The sequence below is a fragment of the Capricornis sumatraensis genome, chromosome 7 (genome assembly GCF_032405125.1).
Source record: "Capricornis sumatraensis isolate serow.1 chromosome 7, serow.2, whole genome shotgun sequence".
NCBI lineage: Eukaryota > Metazoa > Chordata > Mammalia > Artiodactyla > Bovidae > Capricornis > Capricornis sumatraensis.
In genome coordinates this window covers 31,996,905-32,010,673 of record NC_091075.1, presented here as the reverse complement: position 1 = coordinate 32,010,673, position 13,769 = coordinate 31,996,905, and the positions used below count along the sequence as shown (strand labels likewise).

Here is a 13,769-nt window from a genome sequence, read left to right as displayed (position 1 = left end):
CTTGAACATTTATTTGTTAACTTCTAGGTAGTTTCCTGTTTTCTGCAATAAGAAGTTACTATAAGCTTAGTGTTTAAGGGCTTCCCTGGTGGCTCAGACAGTAAAGAGTCCGCCTGCAATGTAGGAGGCCCGGGTCTGATCCCTGAGGTTGGGAAGATCCCCTGGAGGAGGGCATGGCTACCCACTCCAGTATTCTTGCCTGGAGAATTTCACGGACAGAGGAGCCTGGTGGGCTATAGTCCATGGGGTCACAAAGAGTTGGACATGACTGAGCAACTAACACTTTCACTAGTGACTTAAATAACACAAATTTGTCTCCTTACATTTCTGTGGGCTGGAAGTCTGAGGCAGGTCCCGCTGCATTAAAATCAGTGTGGTGGTAAGGCTGCTTGCATTTCTACAAGCTCTATGGAAGAATTTGCTGGTTTGCCTTTTCCATCTTCTAGAACGGCCCACATCCTCTGGCTTATGGTCGCCTTCCCCCTCCTTCAAAGCCAGCAATGGCATATCTCTGCTCCTTCTTCCACGGTCCTTCTCCCTTTGACCGTAGCTGGGAAAGGCTCCTCACTTTTAGCCACTCAGTAATTAGATCAGACCTGTCCTGATAATTTAGGCTAAGCTCTCCATCTCTAGGTCTGTACTTACAATAATACTTGTGAAGTCTCCTTTGCCACGTAAGGTAACATCTTCACAGGTTCTGAACCTTGTGTGCTGATGTCTTGGAGGAGCCATTATTCCATCTTCCACAACTTATACTTCCTCTTCTCTCTTTCCTGCCCCTCTCTCAACCACAAATTCAACTTTGCAGGTCATTTCAGAAATCTATCATAGGGCCAAGGTCAAGTGTCATGAGAAGATAATAAAGATGGGGTAACTTGGAGACACCAAAAAGAAACTGGTCCTTAAGTAGGTGATCAGCCGCCCTGCTATGAAACCTGACACTCACACACAATTAGATCACAATTACAGTTAATATCTTCTCTGAGCCACTATCTTCAAAATGCCATTATAATCTAAATGCCCACCTAGGGACAATTAACATTATTGAGTGACTATTTTGTGCCAGCAAATTTAATAACTTTGGTCTCCTTGAATCCCTTAAGGGTCCCTGATACAGACCAAGACTGTGACATACCAAAGAGGTCAAATTCAGTGACCAGGTGATGCGGGATGGGCCCAATCAAGTCAGTCAGCCTGACTGAAGCTTTCCTTTGACCCTACACTTCCTTCCACACACCAAGCAGAGAAAACACATTTGTTGTCATTATCTAATGCATGTATTACATGTATGAATTGGAAAATTAGAGATTTACTGAGCATGGCGCTACCCATCAGAGCAAGACCCAGTTTTCCCCACAGCCAGTCCCTCCCATCAGGAAGCTTGTGCAAGCCTCTTGTCCTCATGCATCAGAGAGCAGACAAAAGAAGCAAGAATTACAATCCCACAGCCTCCAGAATGAAAACCACAATCACAGAAAGCTAACCAAAAGGATCACATGGATCACAGCCTTGTGTAACTCAATGAGGCTATAAGCCATGCCATGCAGGGCCACCCAAGACAGATGGGTTATGGCAGAGAGTTCTGACAGAACGTGGTCCACTGGAGAAGGGAATGGCAAACCACTTCAGTATTCTTGCCTCAAGAAGCCTATGAACAGTATGAAAAGGCAAAAGATATGACATTGGAAGATAAGCCCCCCAGGTCGGTAGGTGTCCAACATGCAACTAGGCAAGAGCAGAGAAATAGCTCCAGAAAAAAAATGATGTGCCTGGTGGTGAAAGTAAAGTCCAATGCTATATATATGTATATAAAAACAATATTGCATAGAAACCTGGAATGTTAGGGCCCTGAATCAAGGCAAATTGGACATGGTCAAGCAGGAGTTGGCAAGAGTGAACATCAACATGTTAGGAATCAGTGAACTAAAATGGATGAGAATGGGCAAATTTAATTCATATGACCATTATATCTACTACTGTGGGCAAGAATCCCTTAGAAGAAATGGAGTAGCCCTCATAATCAACAAGACAAGAGTCCAAAATGTAGTCCTTGGGTGCAATCTCAAAAATGACAGAATGATCTTGGTTCGTTTCCCAGCAAACCATTCAACATCATAGTAATCCAAGTCTGTGCCCCAACCACTAATACCGAAGAAGCTAAATCTGAATGGTTTTATGAAGACATATATCACCTTCTAGAATTAACACCCTAAAAAGATGACCTTTTCATAATAGAGGATTAGAATGCAAAAGTAGGCAGTCAAGAGATACCTGGAGTAACAGGCAAGTTTGGCCTTGGAGTACAAAATGAGGCAGGGCAAAGGCTCAGAGTTTTGCCAAGAGAATGTTCTGGTCATAGCAAAACCCTCTTCTAGCAACACAAGAGATGACTCTACATGTGGACATCACCAGATGGTCAATACTGAAAGCAGACTGATTATGTTTTTGCTGCCAAAGATGGAGAAACTCTATACAGTCAATAAAAATAAAACCTGGAGTTGACTATGGTTCAAATTATCAACGTCTTATTGCAAAATACAGGCTTATATTGAAGAAAGTAGGGAACACCACTAGACCATTGAGGTATGACTAAAATTAACTCCATTATTATACAGTGGAGGTGACTAATAGATTCAAGGGATGAGATCTGGTGGATAGAATGCCTGAAGAACTATGGATGGAGGTTTGTAACACTGTACAGGAGGTGGTGACCAAAACCATCTCCAAGAAAAAGAAATGCAAGAAGGCAAAGTAGTTGTATGAGGAGGCCTTACTAATAGCTGAGACAAGAAAAGAAGCAAAAGGCATAGGAAAAAGGGAAAGATATACTTAACTAAATGAATGATATACCTAAGAGAATACCAAGGAGAGATAAGAAAGCCTTCTTAAGGGAACAGTGCAAAGAAATAGAGGAAAACAACAAAATGGGCAACACTAGAGGTTTCAAGAGAATGGGAGATACCAAGGAAACATTTCATGCAAAAGAGAGACAGTGAAGCCACTCAATCATGTCCTACTCTTTGAAACCCCATGGACTGTAGCCTACCCAGGCTCCTCCGTCCATGGAATTTTCCAGGCAAGAGTACTGGAGTGGGTTGCCATTTCCTTCTCCAGAGGATCTTTCCAACCCAGGGATCAAACCTGGCTCTCCCACATTGCAGGCAGACGCTTTACCATCTGAGCCACAGGGAAGCCATTTCATGCAAAGATGGGCACAATAAAGGACAGAAGTGGCAAGGACCCAACAGAAGCAAAAGAAATTTAGAAGAGGTGACAAGAATACACAGAAGAACTATAAAAATGATCCAGATAACCACAATGGTGTGGTCATTCACCTAGAGCCAGACATGCTTAAGTGTGAAGTCAAGTGGAACTTAGGAAGCATTACTATGAACAAAGCTAGTGGAGGTGATGGAATTTCCAGCTGAGCTTTTTCTAATTCTAAAAGATGATGCTGTTTAAGTGCTGTACTCAATATTCCAGCAAATTTGGAAAACTCAGCAGTGGTCACAGAGCTGGATAAGATCAGTTTTCATTCCAATCCCAAAGAAAGGCAATGCCAAAGAATGTTCAAACTGCCATACAATTGCACTCATTTCTCTTACTAGCAAGGAAATACTCAATATCCCTCAAGCTGGGCTTCAATGGTACATGAACCAAGAACTTCCAGATGTGTAAGCAGGATTTAGAAAAGGCAGAGGAACCAGAGATCAAATTGCCAACATCTGTAGCATCATAGAAAAGCAAGAGAATCCCAGAAAAACATCTACTTCTGCTTCATTTACTATGTTAAAGCCTTTGTGTGGATTACAATAAACTGTGGAAAATTCTTAAAGAGATAAGAATATCAGATCACCTTGCCTGTCTCCTGATAAAGTTATATGCAGGCCAAGAAGCAACAGTTAGAAAAGGACATGGAACAACAGACTGATTCAAAATCAGGAAAGGAGTACATCAAGGCTGTATATTGTCACCATGCTTATTTAACTTCTATGCAGAGTACATCATGAGAAATGCTGGGCTGGATTAATTACCAGCTGAAATCAAGATTCCCAGGAAGAATATCAACAACCTCAGATATGCAGATGATACCACGCTAATGGCAGAAAGCAAAGTGAAACTAAAGAGCCTCTTGATGAGGGTGAAAGAGAAGAGTGAAAAGGCTGGCTTTAAACTCAACATTCAGAAAACTAAGATCATGGCATCGAGTCCCATCACTTCATGGCAAATAGATGGGGAAAAGGGGATACGGTGGCAAATTTTAATTTCTTAGGCTCCAAAATCAATGTGAATGGTGACTGTAGCCACGAAATTAAAAGATGATTGCTCCTTGGAAGAATAGCCATGACAAACCTAGACTGTGTATTAAAAGGAAGGGACATCACTTTGCCGACTAAGGTCCATATAGTTAAAGCTATGGATTTTCCAGTAATCATGTAGGATGTTAAGAGTTGGACCATAATGAAGACTGAGCATTGAAGAACCGATGCTTTCGAGTTGTGGTGCTGGAGAAGACTCTTAAGAGTCCCTTGGACAGCAAGGAGATCAAACCAGTCAATTCTAAAGAAAATTAGTCCTGCATATTCACCGGAAGGACTGATGCTGAAGCTTCAATACTTTAGCCACCTGATGTGAAGAGCTAACTCACTGGAAAAGATCCAGACAGTGGGAACGACTGAGGGCAAGAGGAGAAGGAAAACAGAGGAAGAGATGGTAGGATGGTATCACTGACTCAATGGACATGAGTTAGAGCACACTCCAGGAGAGAGTGAAGGACAGGGAAGTCTGGCATGTGGCAGTCCTTGGGCTGGAAAGAGTCAGGCACACTTTAGCAACTGAACAACAAGTCCAAATATATTAATTTAATTTCAGAGACCATGGTCCTAAAAACATGAAATGTAGGTCACACTAGTTTTGAGGTGGTTTAAGGGAAGTGAATGAAAAGATATGGCTGATGGGGCCAACCCAGTGGAGGGCCAGCCTTTGTTGTCCCAGAAGAGGCAGGGGGGAGGTGTTCTGGGTTCAGCAGGGTCACATCTGGCCATGAAGGGGACACCAGAGCATCAGTGAGGAAGCACCATGCAGCAGGTTGAAATAAAAGCTTTTAATGGCTACCTCTGACTATGTTACGACTGCATCTGAGAAACTCAGGGTCACACAATCATCAGCTAGATCTCCGGCTTTCATTTCCAGTGCTTCTTTCATCTTTCCCTTATCTTTTCACATAATGTGATCTTTCACAGAGTTACTGTGTTGCAGCCTGGATTAGGGTATGTGATTACTGAAGTAATACAAAGACAACTCTCCATGACAAATGACTATGTAAAGCACGGTACACATCATTTGGATCGTATCACATATACATTTGTCAGAAATTCAATTTACATGATTGAATGTATGATACATGAGACTGCCCACATTATATGCAAATAACTCCCCTTTTAGGTTCAGAGTTTTTTATAAACCTCTTTATTAGGAAAGGACAGTCAGAATTGCACTCCTAGGATTGTGGGACAGAAATTACTTACGTTGACACTGATGTATGTTTCTCCCTGTAGTGTTTTTAAACTTACCCCAATATAACCTTGCTCTCTATTAACTTCTGATCTATTTATATTAGGATTTAAGCCTTTGCAAAAATGAAAGGCAAATACCAATATTGCTTTAATCACCTGAAGAGAAGTCAAAGAGAAAAGCTGTGACATACCCAACTCAATCCTTTCAATAGATGTGACCTATTTGAGAACAGAACTGGTTCTAAACTATTCTCACAATTCTTAGCACCTTCATATCTTTACATGAACTCTGCTCCCACACTGCTCCCACTTGTCCTTCCAGCACACGAATGGGGCAAAAAAAAAAAAAAAACCACCATCTGAAGGGAACATAAAAGAATTCCACTATCTCCCAGCAGCCTTGACTTTTACTCCAACAGTCACTGCCAGCATTCTAATTCAATATTAATGTTTCCATGTTGCAAAGCACAGCTTTTAAGTTTGAGGTGACCGGTTTTGCTTCCAGGTTTTAACACAACTCAGGGAAATTGTCACAAAAGCTGCCAAATTCAAAGAGGTGGGTGGGAAGATGAAAGAATGCATCAGGGCTGCGGAGACAGACTGATGTGGTGTGTCCTTTTACTTCTTCCCTATCCACATGAACAATGTGACAAACAGTGAGAATTAATATTCCCAGCATGTTCAGATCCAAACACTGGGCTGGTCTTTCTCTAACAGCTCTCCAAACTGTGTAGTTCCGACCCCCAAGAATGAGTGCTGTGTTGGGCTCCCCTCTCAGCTCCTTGTCCAACCCTCTGTGGGGATTTCTGCAACTCAGAAAGACTTCCCAGTCCACAGCAGTAACTCTAAGAAAATATCAAGTCTGGGGAGACCCACTTCCAGGCATTGCTTGCTAAGCTGGAGACATAGGTGGTGGAGAAGTTGGATTAAAGCCTCAATAAGAAAGTAGAGTTCCTTTCCATCAGAGCTCAAGCTAGGTGAGAAGAGGTTGAAAGAAAAGGCCTGAAAAGTAAAGAACAGCAGCTGAGGTAGTGTCCCTTGGCTGATACCACAGGCGTTAGGTCACGGCAACCATGAAGGAGCTGTGGTTCTATCAGGAATTTGGGAAGAGTGTAGAGGCTTGGAAGAAATGTGTGAAATCTCAAGAGTCAAGGAGAGATACAGAAAAGGACTGCACAGAAGCAGGAGAGCTATGGCTTAGGGCAGATGTCTTGAGGGTATAATATACTCAATCAGAAATTTATAATTTTTTTTAGAGAAACTCAATAGGCTGGAAGCAGAACTGGAGGGCTTGTTTCGTGGAGGTCATCTGTAGCCATGGAAATTAGAAAAACCTGCAGCAGCTTTAGATGGTAAATAATTTCTGAGTGGAAGTGAGCTCCCTGGAGATATAGGTAAGAGCAGATGAATGTTTGCGGAGCAGGAGACCAGGGAAGGTTGAGGCAGGTCTTTCTTCAAGACAGAGAGGAGCTTACATGCACCTTGTGGAAGAGAGATGCAAGGTCGGATGCTTTCGCTGGTGGCGATCTTGGCTGGTGGAGGCTGCAGTTCCTACTGTGGATGAAGAGCATCTACACTGGAGCAGTGCAGAACGATGGGAACGTTAGTCGAGTACAGTTGGGCAAAGGAACTATGAATATGAGATGCCTTTGAATTTAAGAGGATGAGGGAATAAAAGGAGTGGAAAGAAAGAGCACGAGGCAGGTACTGCTAGGATGGAAATCTGTACTGAGGAACTGACTTGGGTAATGAGTCACGGAGTAACAGAATAAAGAATAAACAGAAAAGCCAGCCCAGGAGTAGATCAGTGTCCCAGAATTAGTCAGTGCTATGAGAAGTACTGAAACTTTTCCTCTTGGTTAGCTAGGGGTGTGGTCCTTACTGTAGAGACTGTGGGAGACACATATTAGTTGGGAGATCCAGTTCCAGGTAATGTGAGCAGGTGAAGGTATGGGTGAGAAATTAATTTGAGGATATAGGAAAGTCTGCCTTCAGTAGAATTAAAGTGCCTGAAAGACCTCGGAAATTGTTTAGAACAGTAGTTTATAACCTCAGTTGCACAGTATAATAACACAGGCAGTGCTCAAACAAACAAAAACCAAACCCAGTATCTACACGGACCAGATCAGAGCCTTTGGGCTGGAACCCTGAAACAAGTCCTTTTTTTAAAAGCCTCCCAACTGACTCCTACGTGTGCTGGATAGAGAACTGCTATTAGGATTCGGGATGAACATAGGTGAGGAGTAGGGTGGATCTCAAGGAGGAGGTATTTGGAGGGGTGACACGAAAGACGGTATTTGCAGATAACAGCAATGAGCGGATCAGGGAGACGGGAGGGAGGCTGGAGGGGAACATGGACAGGCAACGTGCCAAGAAGGCAGAATTTTGGTAATGAAGGGCATGTGTAAGTTAATGGGCCCCAAAGTTCCACTTCGAGTGTGGGCATAAGGCAGTTTTGGCAGGATGGAGCTAACACTCTCTTTGGTGTGCTGGGTTACCTATAACTAGGATTTTGGTATTTCTGCATTGTTTAAAGTCCATGAGGTGCAAGAAAGCCTTATTCATTATTTATGTTTCTTTCAGGCTAAGTGCTGGATTCCCTTATAAACATCTATTTGGAAAGCACTGACCATAATATAAACTGCTCTTGGGTTGTTTTTACATCTTAAACCTGTTTGTCAGTCTCTGTTGGTGTTGACCATTTGCATCTCTTCTCACTAATTATCATAATAGAAATTATTTTATGAGATCTAACTTTTTTTTGGCAAGGATTTGTGTATGTCTGTCGAGAAAAAAGGTCAAGAGTGCCCATGTATGAAAATTACTTGTATGAATATAAAATGTGTGTATCAGATATTTCAGATATGATGTAGATCTTCTATGGATGCTTTGTGCAATGCTTTTTCTTTAAATTACTAAAAAAAAGTTGCCTTAATCAGACCCCGTGGATTGCCTACAAACACAGTTTTTCCTAAGAAGGATTTATGTCTAGGATGATTTCTATCCTGACTGCGCCTTGGAAGTATCACATTTACAAAGAATATAAAAGAAATAACCTCAAGCTTTTACACAAGAGCTGTGCGTTCATATCATTTAACATCAGGTACTCCTACAGGCTAAACCATCAAAAACTTATCCAGGGACCAACTGTGGTTCAGTCTCCTCATGGACATAACCTGCAACACTCAGTTTTCGTGACCCAGAAGTACTCTCTGGATGGAAATTCCAGAAGGAAATACCCTGCATTTCAGAAAAAACATCTCTTCTCTGGGCTTCCCAGATGCATCTTGGTCCCACTTCTCCACTTCCTCCTCTGGGTGTTCCTCCTCAGGTAGCTCCTCTGTTGGCTGCCCCACATCTCCCTTGCAATGGCAGGGCTCCCCCAGCCCGTGCTCTAGGCTGTGGCTCTCCAAGCAGCCCACTTGAGAAGTAGAGTCCAGACGGCCACCAGCTGCCCAGGCATGAAGCCTGCTATTTCCAGCTATAGCTGTGTGACCTAGAGCAACTTCCTGAACCTTTCTATGCCTTGGAGTGCATAGCTGTAAAATAGGGACATTGGGGTCCCACAGGTTGTTGTGAAGATTCAGTGGGTTAATAAAAAATATGTAGGGACTTCCCTGGTGGTCCACTGCCTAAGGCTCTGCGCTCCCAGTGCAGGGGCCCTGGTTCCATCCCTGGTCAGGGAACTAGATCCCACATGCCACAACTAAGGCTTCCATGCTGCAACTAAAGACTCTGCATGCTGCAACTAGGATCTGGCAGAGCCAAATAAATAAAAAGCTATAAGAAAAGATACTTAGAATCTTGCGCAGCACATGGGAAATTCTCAGTAATGTTTCTTATCTTTATTTTCTCTCTCTACTCTCCCTTGATATTCTTCCCAATCATTATGGATGACAAATATCAGTGCTGTATGGTTGGTTCCTCAAATTCTCAGGATCTGCTCTTGGCTGGGAGAGTCACATCTATATTTCTAACTGTTCATTGGGCATCTTGGTCCTGGTGTCTAATCCATGCTCTAATTCAATACACCCAAGGCAAAGTCGCCATATCATGACTCCAGAGCTACCCACCCCTGACTCTGCTACTATTACTTAGAGGGAGACCTGACCTTCTGCTCCACCCATTCAGGGTTCCTAGTCTCCAGGGACTGCAAGAGTTACTTATTAGGACCTTTCCTACCTGTTTCCCTTCTTCTCACTCCTCTGTCTTCACCCCAGCTCTATCACACTTTTCTTAACTTGACTCTGTCTTTCCACTGATGTCAGACTAGTATTTCTAATATATATTTACTGTCATGTCTATCTTCTATTTACATCTCTCCAGTGATTCTTCATTAACTAAAGAAATGGAATCTCCACGCCTCTCTCTGATCCTCAAGGTCCCTTTGAACAAGACGCCTAACTATCAGTTTAGGCTTTCTGGAAATGAGGCGCTGTGTAAAGTCTGTATTTACTGTTCCCTCTGCTTCTTCATAAGAATATTCTGCTTTATTGACTGTGCCAAAGCCTTTGACTGTGTGGATCACAATAAACTGTGGAAAATCCTGGAAGAGATGGGAATACCAGACCACCTGACCTGCCTCTTGAGAAACCTATATACAGCTCAGGAAGCAACAGTTAGAACTGGACATGGAACAACAGACTGGTTCCAAATCGGGAAAGGAGTATGTCAAGGCTGTACACTGTCACCCTGCTTATTTAACTTTTATGCAGAGTACATCATGAGAAACGCTGGGCTGGAAGAAGCACAAGCTGGAATCAAGATTGCTGGGAAAAATATCAATAACCTCAGATATGCAGATGACACCACCCTTATGGCAGAAAGTGAAGAGGAACCAAAAAGCCTCTTGCTGAAAGTGAAAGAGGAGAGTGAAAAAGTTGGCTTAAAGCTCACCATTCAGAAAACGAAGATCATGGCATCTGGTCCCATCACTTCATGGGAAATAGATGGGGAAACAGTGGAAACAGTGGATGACTTTATTTTTGGGGGCTCCAAAATCACTGCAGATGGTGACTGCAGCCATGAAATTAAAAGACGCTTACTCCTTGGAAGGAACATTATGACCAACCTAGATAGCATATTAAAAAGCAGAGACAGTAGTTTGCCAACAAAGGTCCATCTAGTCAAGGCTATGGTTTTTCCAGTGGTCATGTATGGATGTGAGAGTTGGACAGTGAAGAAAGCTGAGCACCGAAGAATTGATGCTTTTGAACTGTGGTGTTGGAGAAGATTCTTGTGAGTCCCTTGGACTGCAAGGAGATCCAACCAGTCCATTCTAAAGGAGATCAGCCCTGGGAGTTCTTTGGAAGGAATGATGCTAAAGCTGAAACTCCAGTACTTTGGCCACCTCATGCAAAGAGTCTGTCTCAGTGGAAAAGACTCTGATGCTGGGAGGGATTGGGGGCAGGAGGAGAAGCAGACGACAGAGGATGAGATGGCTGGATGGCATCACCAACTCGATGGACATGAGTTTGGGTGAACTCCGGGAGTTGGTGATGGACAGGGAGGCCTGGCGTGCTGAGATTCATGGGTCCCAAAGAGTCGGACACAACTGAGCGACTGAACTGAACTGTTTCTTCACGCTGTTCCCTTCACCCAGAATCTCAAGTTTCCTCCCCATTATTGATGGTCAAATCCTAGCTTCCTTTAGGGCCAATCTCAAATGTTAGCTCCTTTTGAGCTTTCCTCAAAACAATATGCTGCCTCCTTCTCCTGAACTCCCATAAAACTTTGCATTCACCTATGACATGTAGCACTCTCTGACTTCCCTCCAAGGCCTTGGCATACTTTTTTTCTGTCTCCTTCTAGATCACAGTGTCTTCGGAGGCACTCACTAAATGCTTTAAAGCTTCAAATGGGAGAAAATGAATGGCAGTAATAGCACCAGGAATTAAGCCCATTTATTCTATAAAGCAGAAGCCTGTTGTCAAATGCTAACCCTCTTCCACACAGTCCTCATAAAAAGAATGGGAGAGCATATAACGAAGTAGCACACAAGAGGAACATAGAGTGTGTGCAATTACGCCAGCTCCTCTTGCAGGAAGAACACAGCTGAGATAAACATGGAAGCAGGTTATTTACCATCCACGCGTCTCATTGCCAAATTCTTCCACTTCTAAATTTTTCATTAAAAGAAATCAAGGAAGGTAAACAAAAGTAGCCCTTGGGAGGCGTCAGCAGAATGGAAACGGTGTATTTACCAGCAGGGCCTCAGATGAAACGTCTAATTTGTTCTTGTAACTGCATCTCTGGGCGCCAAACACTCGTGTTCAGGCACTTGGTGCATGTACACACACACCCTGTCTCTAGGTGTGAAGTGCGCGGACCAGGCTGGAGCCACCTACCTTCAGGGCATCCTGAGTGTCATCCAGGCAGTACACTCGGAGGCTGTACTCCAGCGAGGAGCAGCAGAGTGGCCCGAAGATGGCCAGCTTCAGGCGCTTTGCAGCTGCTTTGGTGGTGGACTGCCCGACCAGGGCGTAGGTGCCGAGGTTCTCGGAGAGGAGGTGGCAGGCCTCCGCATCCAGCTGAATGTAGCACGGGGTGGTGAAGTTCTCCTCGCCAACCACCACCACGTCCTGCGGGCCAAGAAGGAAGGGGCAGTGGCTGAGCCTCTGATGGCCATGATGGTAGCCAACGGAGGTGCAGAGAGCAGGACCTTTACTGCTGAGTTTTGATTATTCCTTTTCCTGCTCTTTTTCCTTTCCCTGACCTTATTATACTTTTACTTCCATTCTTCATCATTCTCTCCCTTAGTTTGCCTGATAACACGCTTTATTTAGAAGATGTTCATTTAGCCTTGTTTGATCTTTCAAGAATCTACATTCTGGGGTCTACCTAAAATTCCAAAAGAAGTTTATGTTATCCTTTGAACTTCAGTATATTTGAGTTGATTATCTGTTTCTGACCATTTGCTTTAATCTCTGAATTGCTAATTTAATCCAAAAGTACTCTTTTAGTTTGATGTGATTTCAGCATGGTAGCTTTTCCCCTAAAAATCTAGGGGTTTGAAAAGAATTTCTGAAAAATAATTAGGAAAATTAAAGAATTATGCAATACCATTCTACTGAGTTCTACCAAACTCACCTATCAATTACTTTTCCAAAGTGATACACTGCTTTACCTCATAATCTGGGCTTGTGGAATTTGCTAAAAGCACAGTATGCAAGCTCTATGCATTTGGCACATGTTACTTTTCATGTAAGCCTTTAAGCAGTCTACTCTTTTAGATTTTTAATATTTAGCAAGAAATAAAAACAAGCGGAGCTGATAACTATATTAACCGGGTTTTGATTTAACCAAATGACTCTGGCCACAGAAATCATCTGAAAGACCAAGCACAGAATCCATAAAACAAGGGTCACAATTCCATGGCAGAGAGGTAACAGGACTGTGTGAAGCAGACAGGGCAGAAGACCATAGGGAACGGCAGACTGCGGTGAAGCAGAGCGCAAGCCAGTCTAAAGAGCTCAGTGGCTAAAGAGGCTTTAGCCACCACAGCCATGCAGGAATGGGCTTGCAGTACTTTGACTGTAAGCATTTTTGCTGTAGGCAGTTTTGCCTCATAATTAATGGCTGGTAAAGCCATTTTGCCATAAAAGGTGGAATAGTAAAAAATAAGAGAGACATTAACAAAAATAATAAAACATGAAAACATGAATAACAAAAAGACTTTATTTTGAAATAAAAAATATTTTAAAACATTTGAAATGTGTAGGGATTCATGACAATACTGTACAAACAACCTGTTTTTACTTTGAGGGTTATATATATGCTCTTATCTTCAATATCCATTCCTAGTATTATACATATTTTTGCTTGTTCATGCATCTCCTTATTTGGCATCTCGCTTTTCTTTTGCAAAAATTTCTTCCTAATTAAGAGAAGTATGTTTCCAAATACTAGGATGCATACTTATAATTGAGCTTTATATTATGTTGTAAACGTCTCTACACCGTTGCTTGTTCTTGGTTTACATTCTCACATGTCCCATGACAGATGTTCCAAAATTCTATGAGAAAAGTGGGCTCAACTCTGTGCCTTTTTAGCCTGTGGCCTCTTTCAGATTTATGGAAATTAAAAATGTGAGTACGTGTCAGTGGAGAGATGAAACCAGGCTGTCAACTTTGGTTTGAGGTTGACCAAAGAGGTGATCAAACTGTCACACCAAACTGTCCACCAGTTATTTTATCTTTTACACCAAAATTGTCTTATGACCAACTAGTTATGTGGCAAAAATGCTTGTGGAAA

The 13,769-nt window shown here is 42.7% G+C and overlaps 1 protein-coding gene across 1 annotated transcript in view; it reads right to left on the bottom strand.

The window, feature by feature from the left end:
- UNC5C (unc-5 netrin receptor C) overlaps positions 1-13,769 on the bottom strand; it is a 421,047-nt gene that overhangs the window by 15,646 nt on the left and 391,632 nt on the right. The window contains exon 12 of the mRNA XM_068975344.1: positions 11,864-12,097. Within this exon, the coding sequence (XP_068831445.1) occupies positions 11,864-12,097 (234 nt within the window). The remainder of the gene's footprint in view (positions 1-11,863; positions 12,098-13,769) is intronic.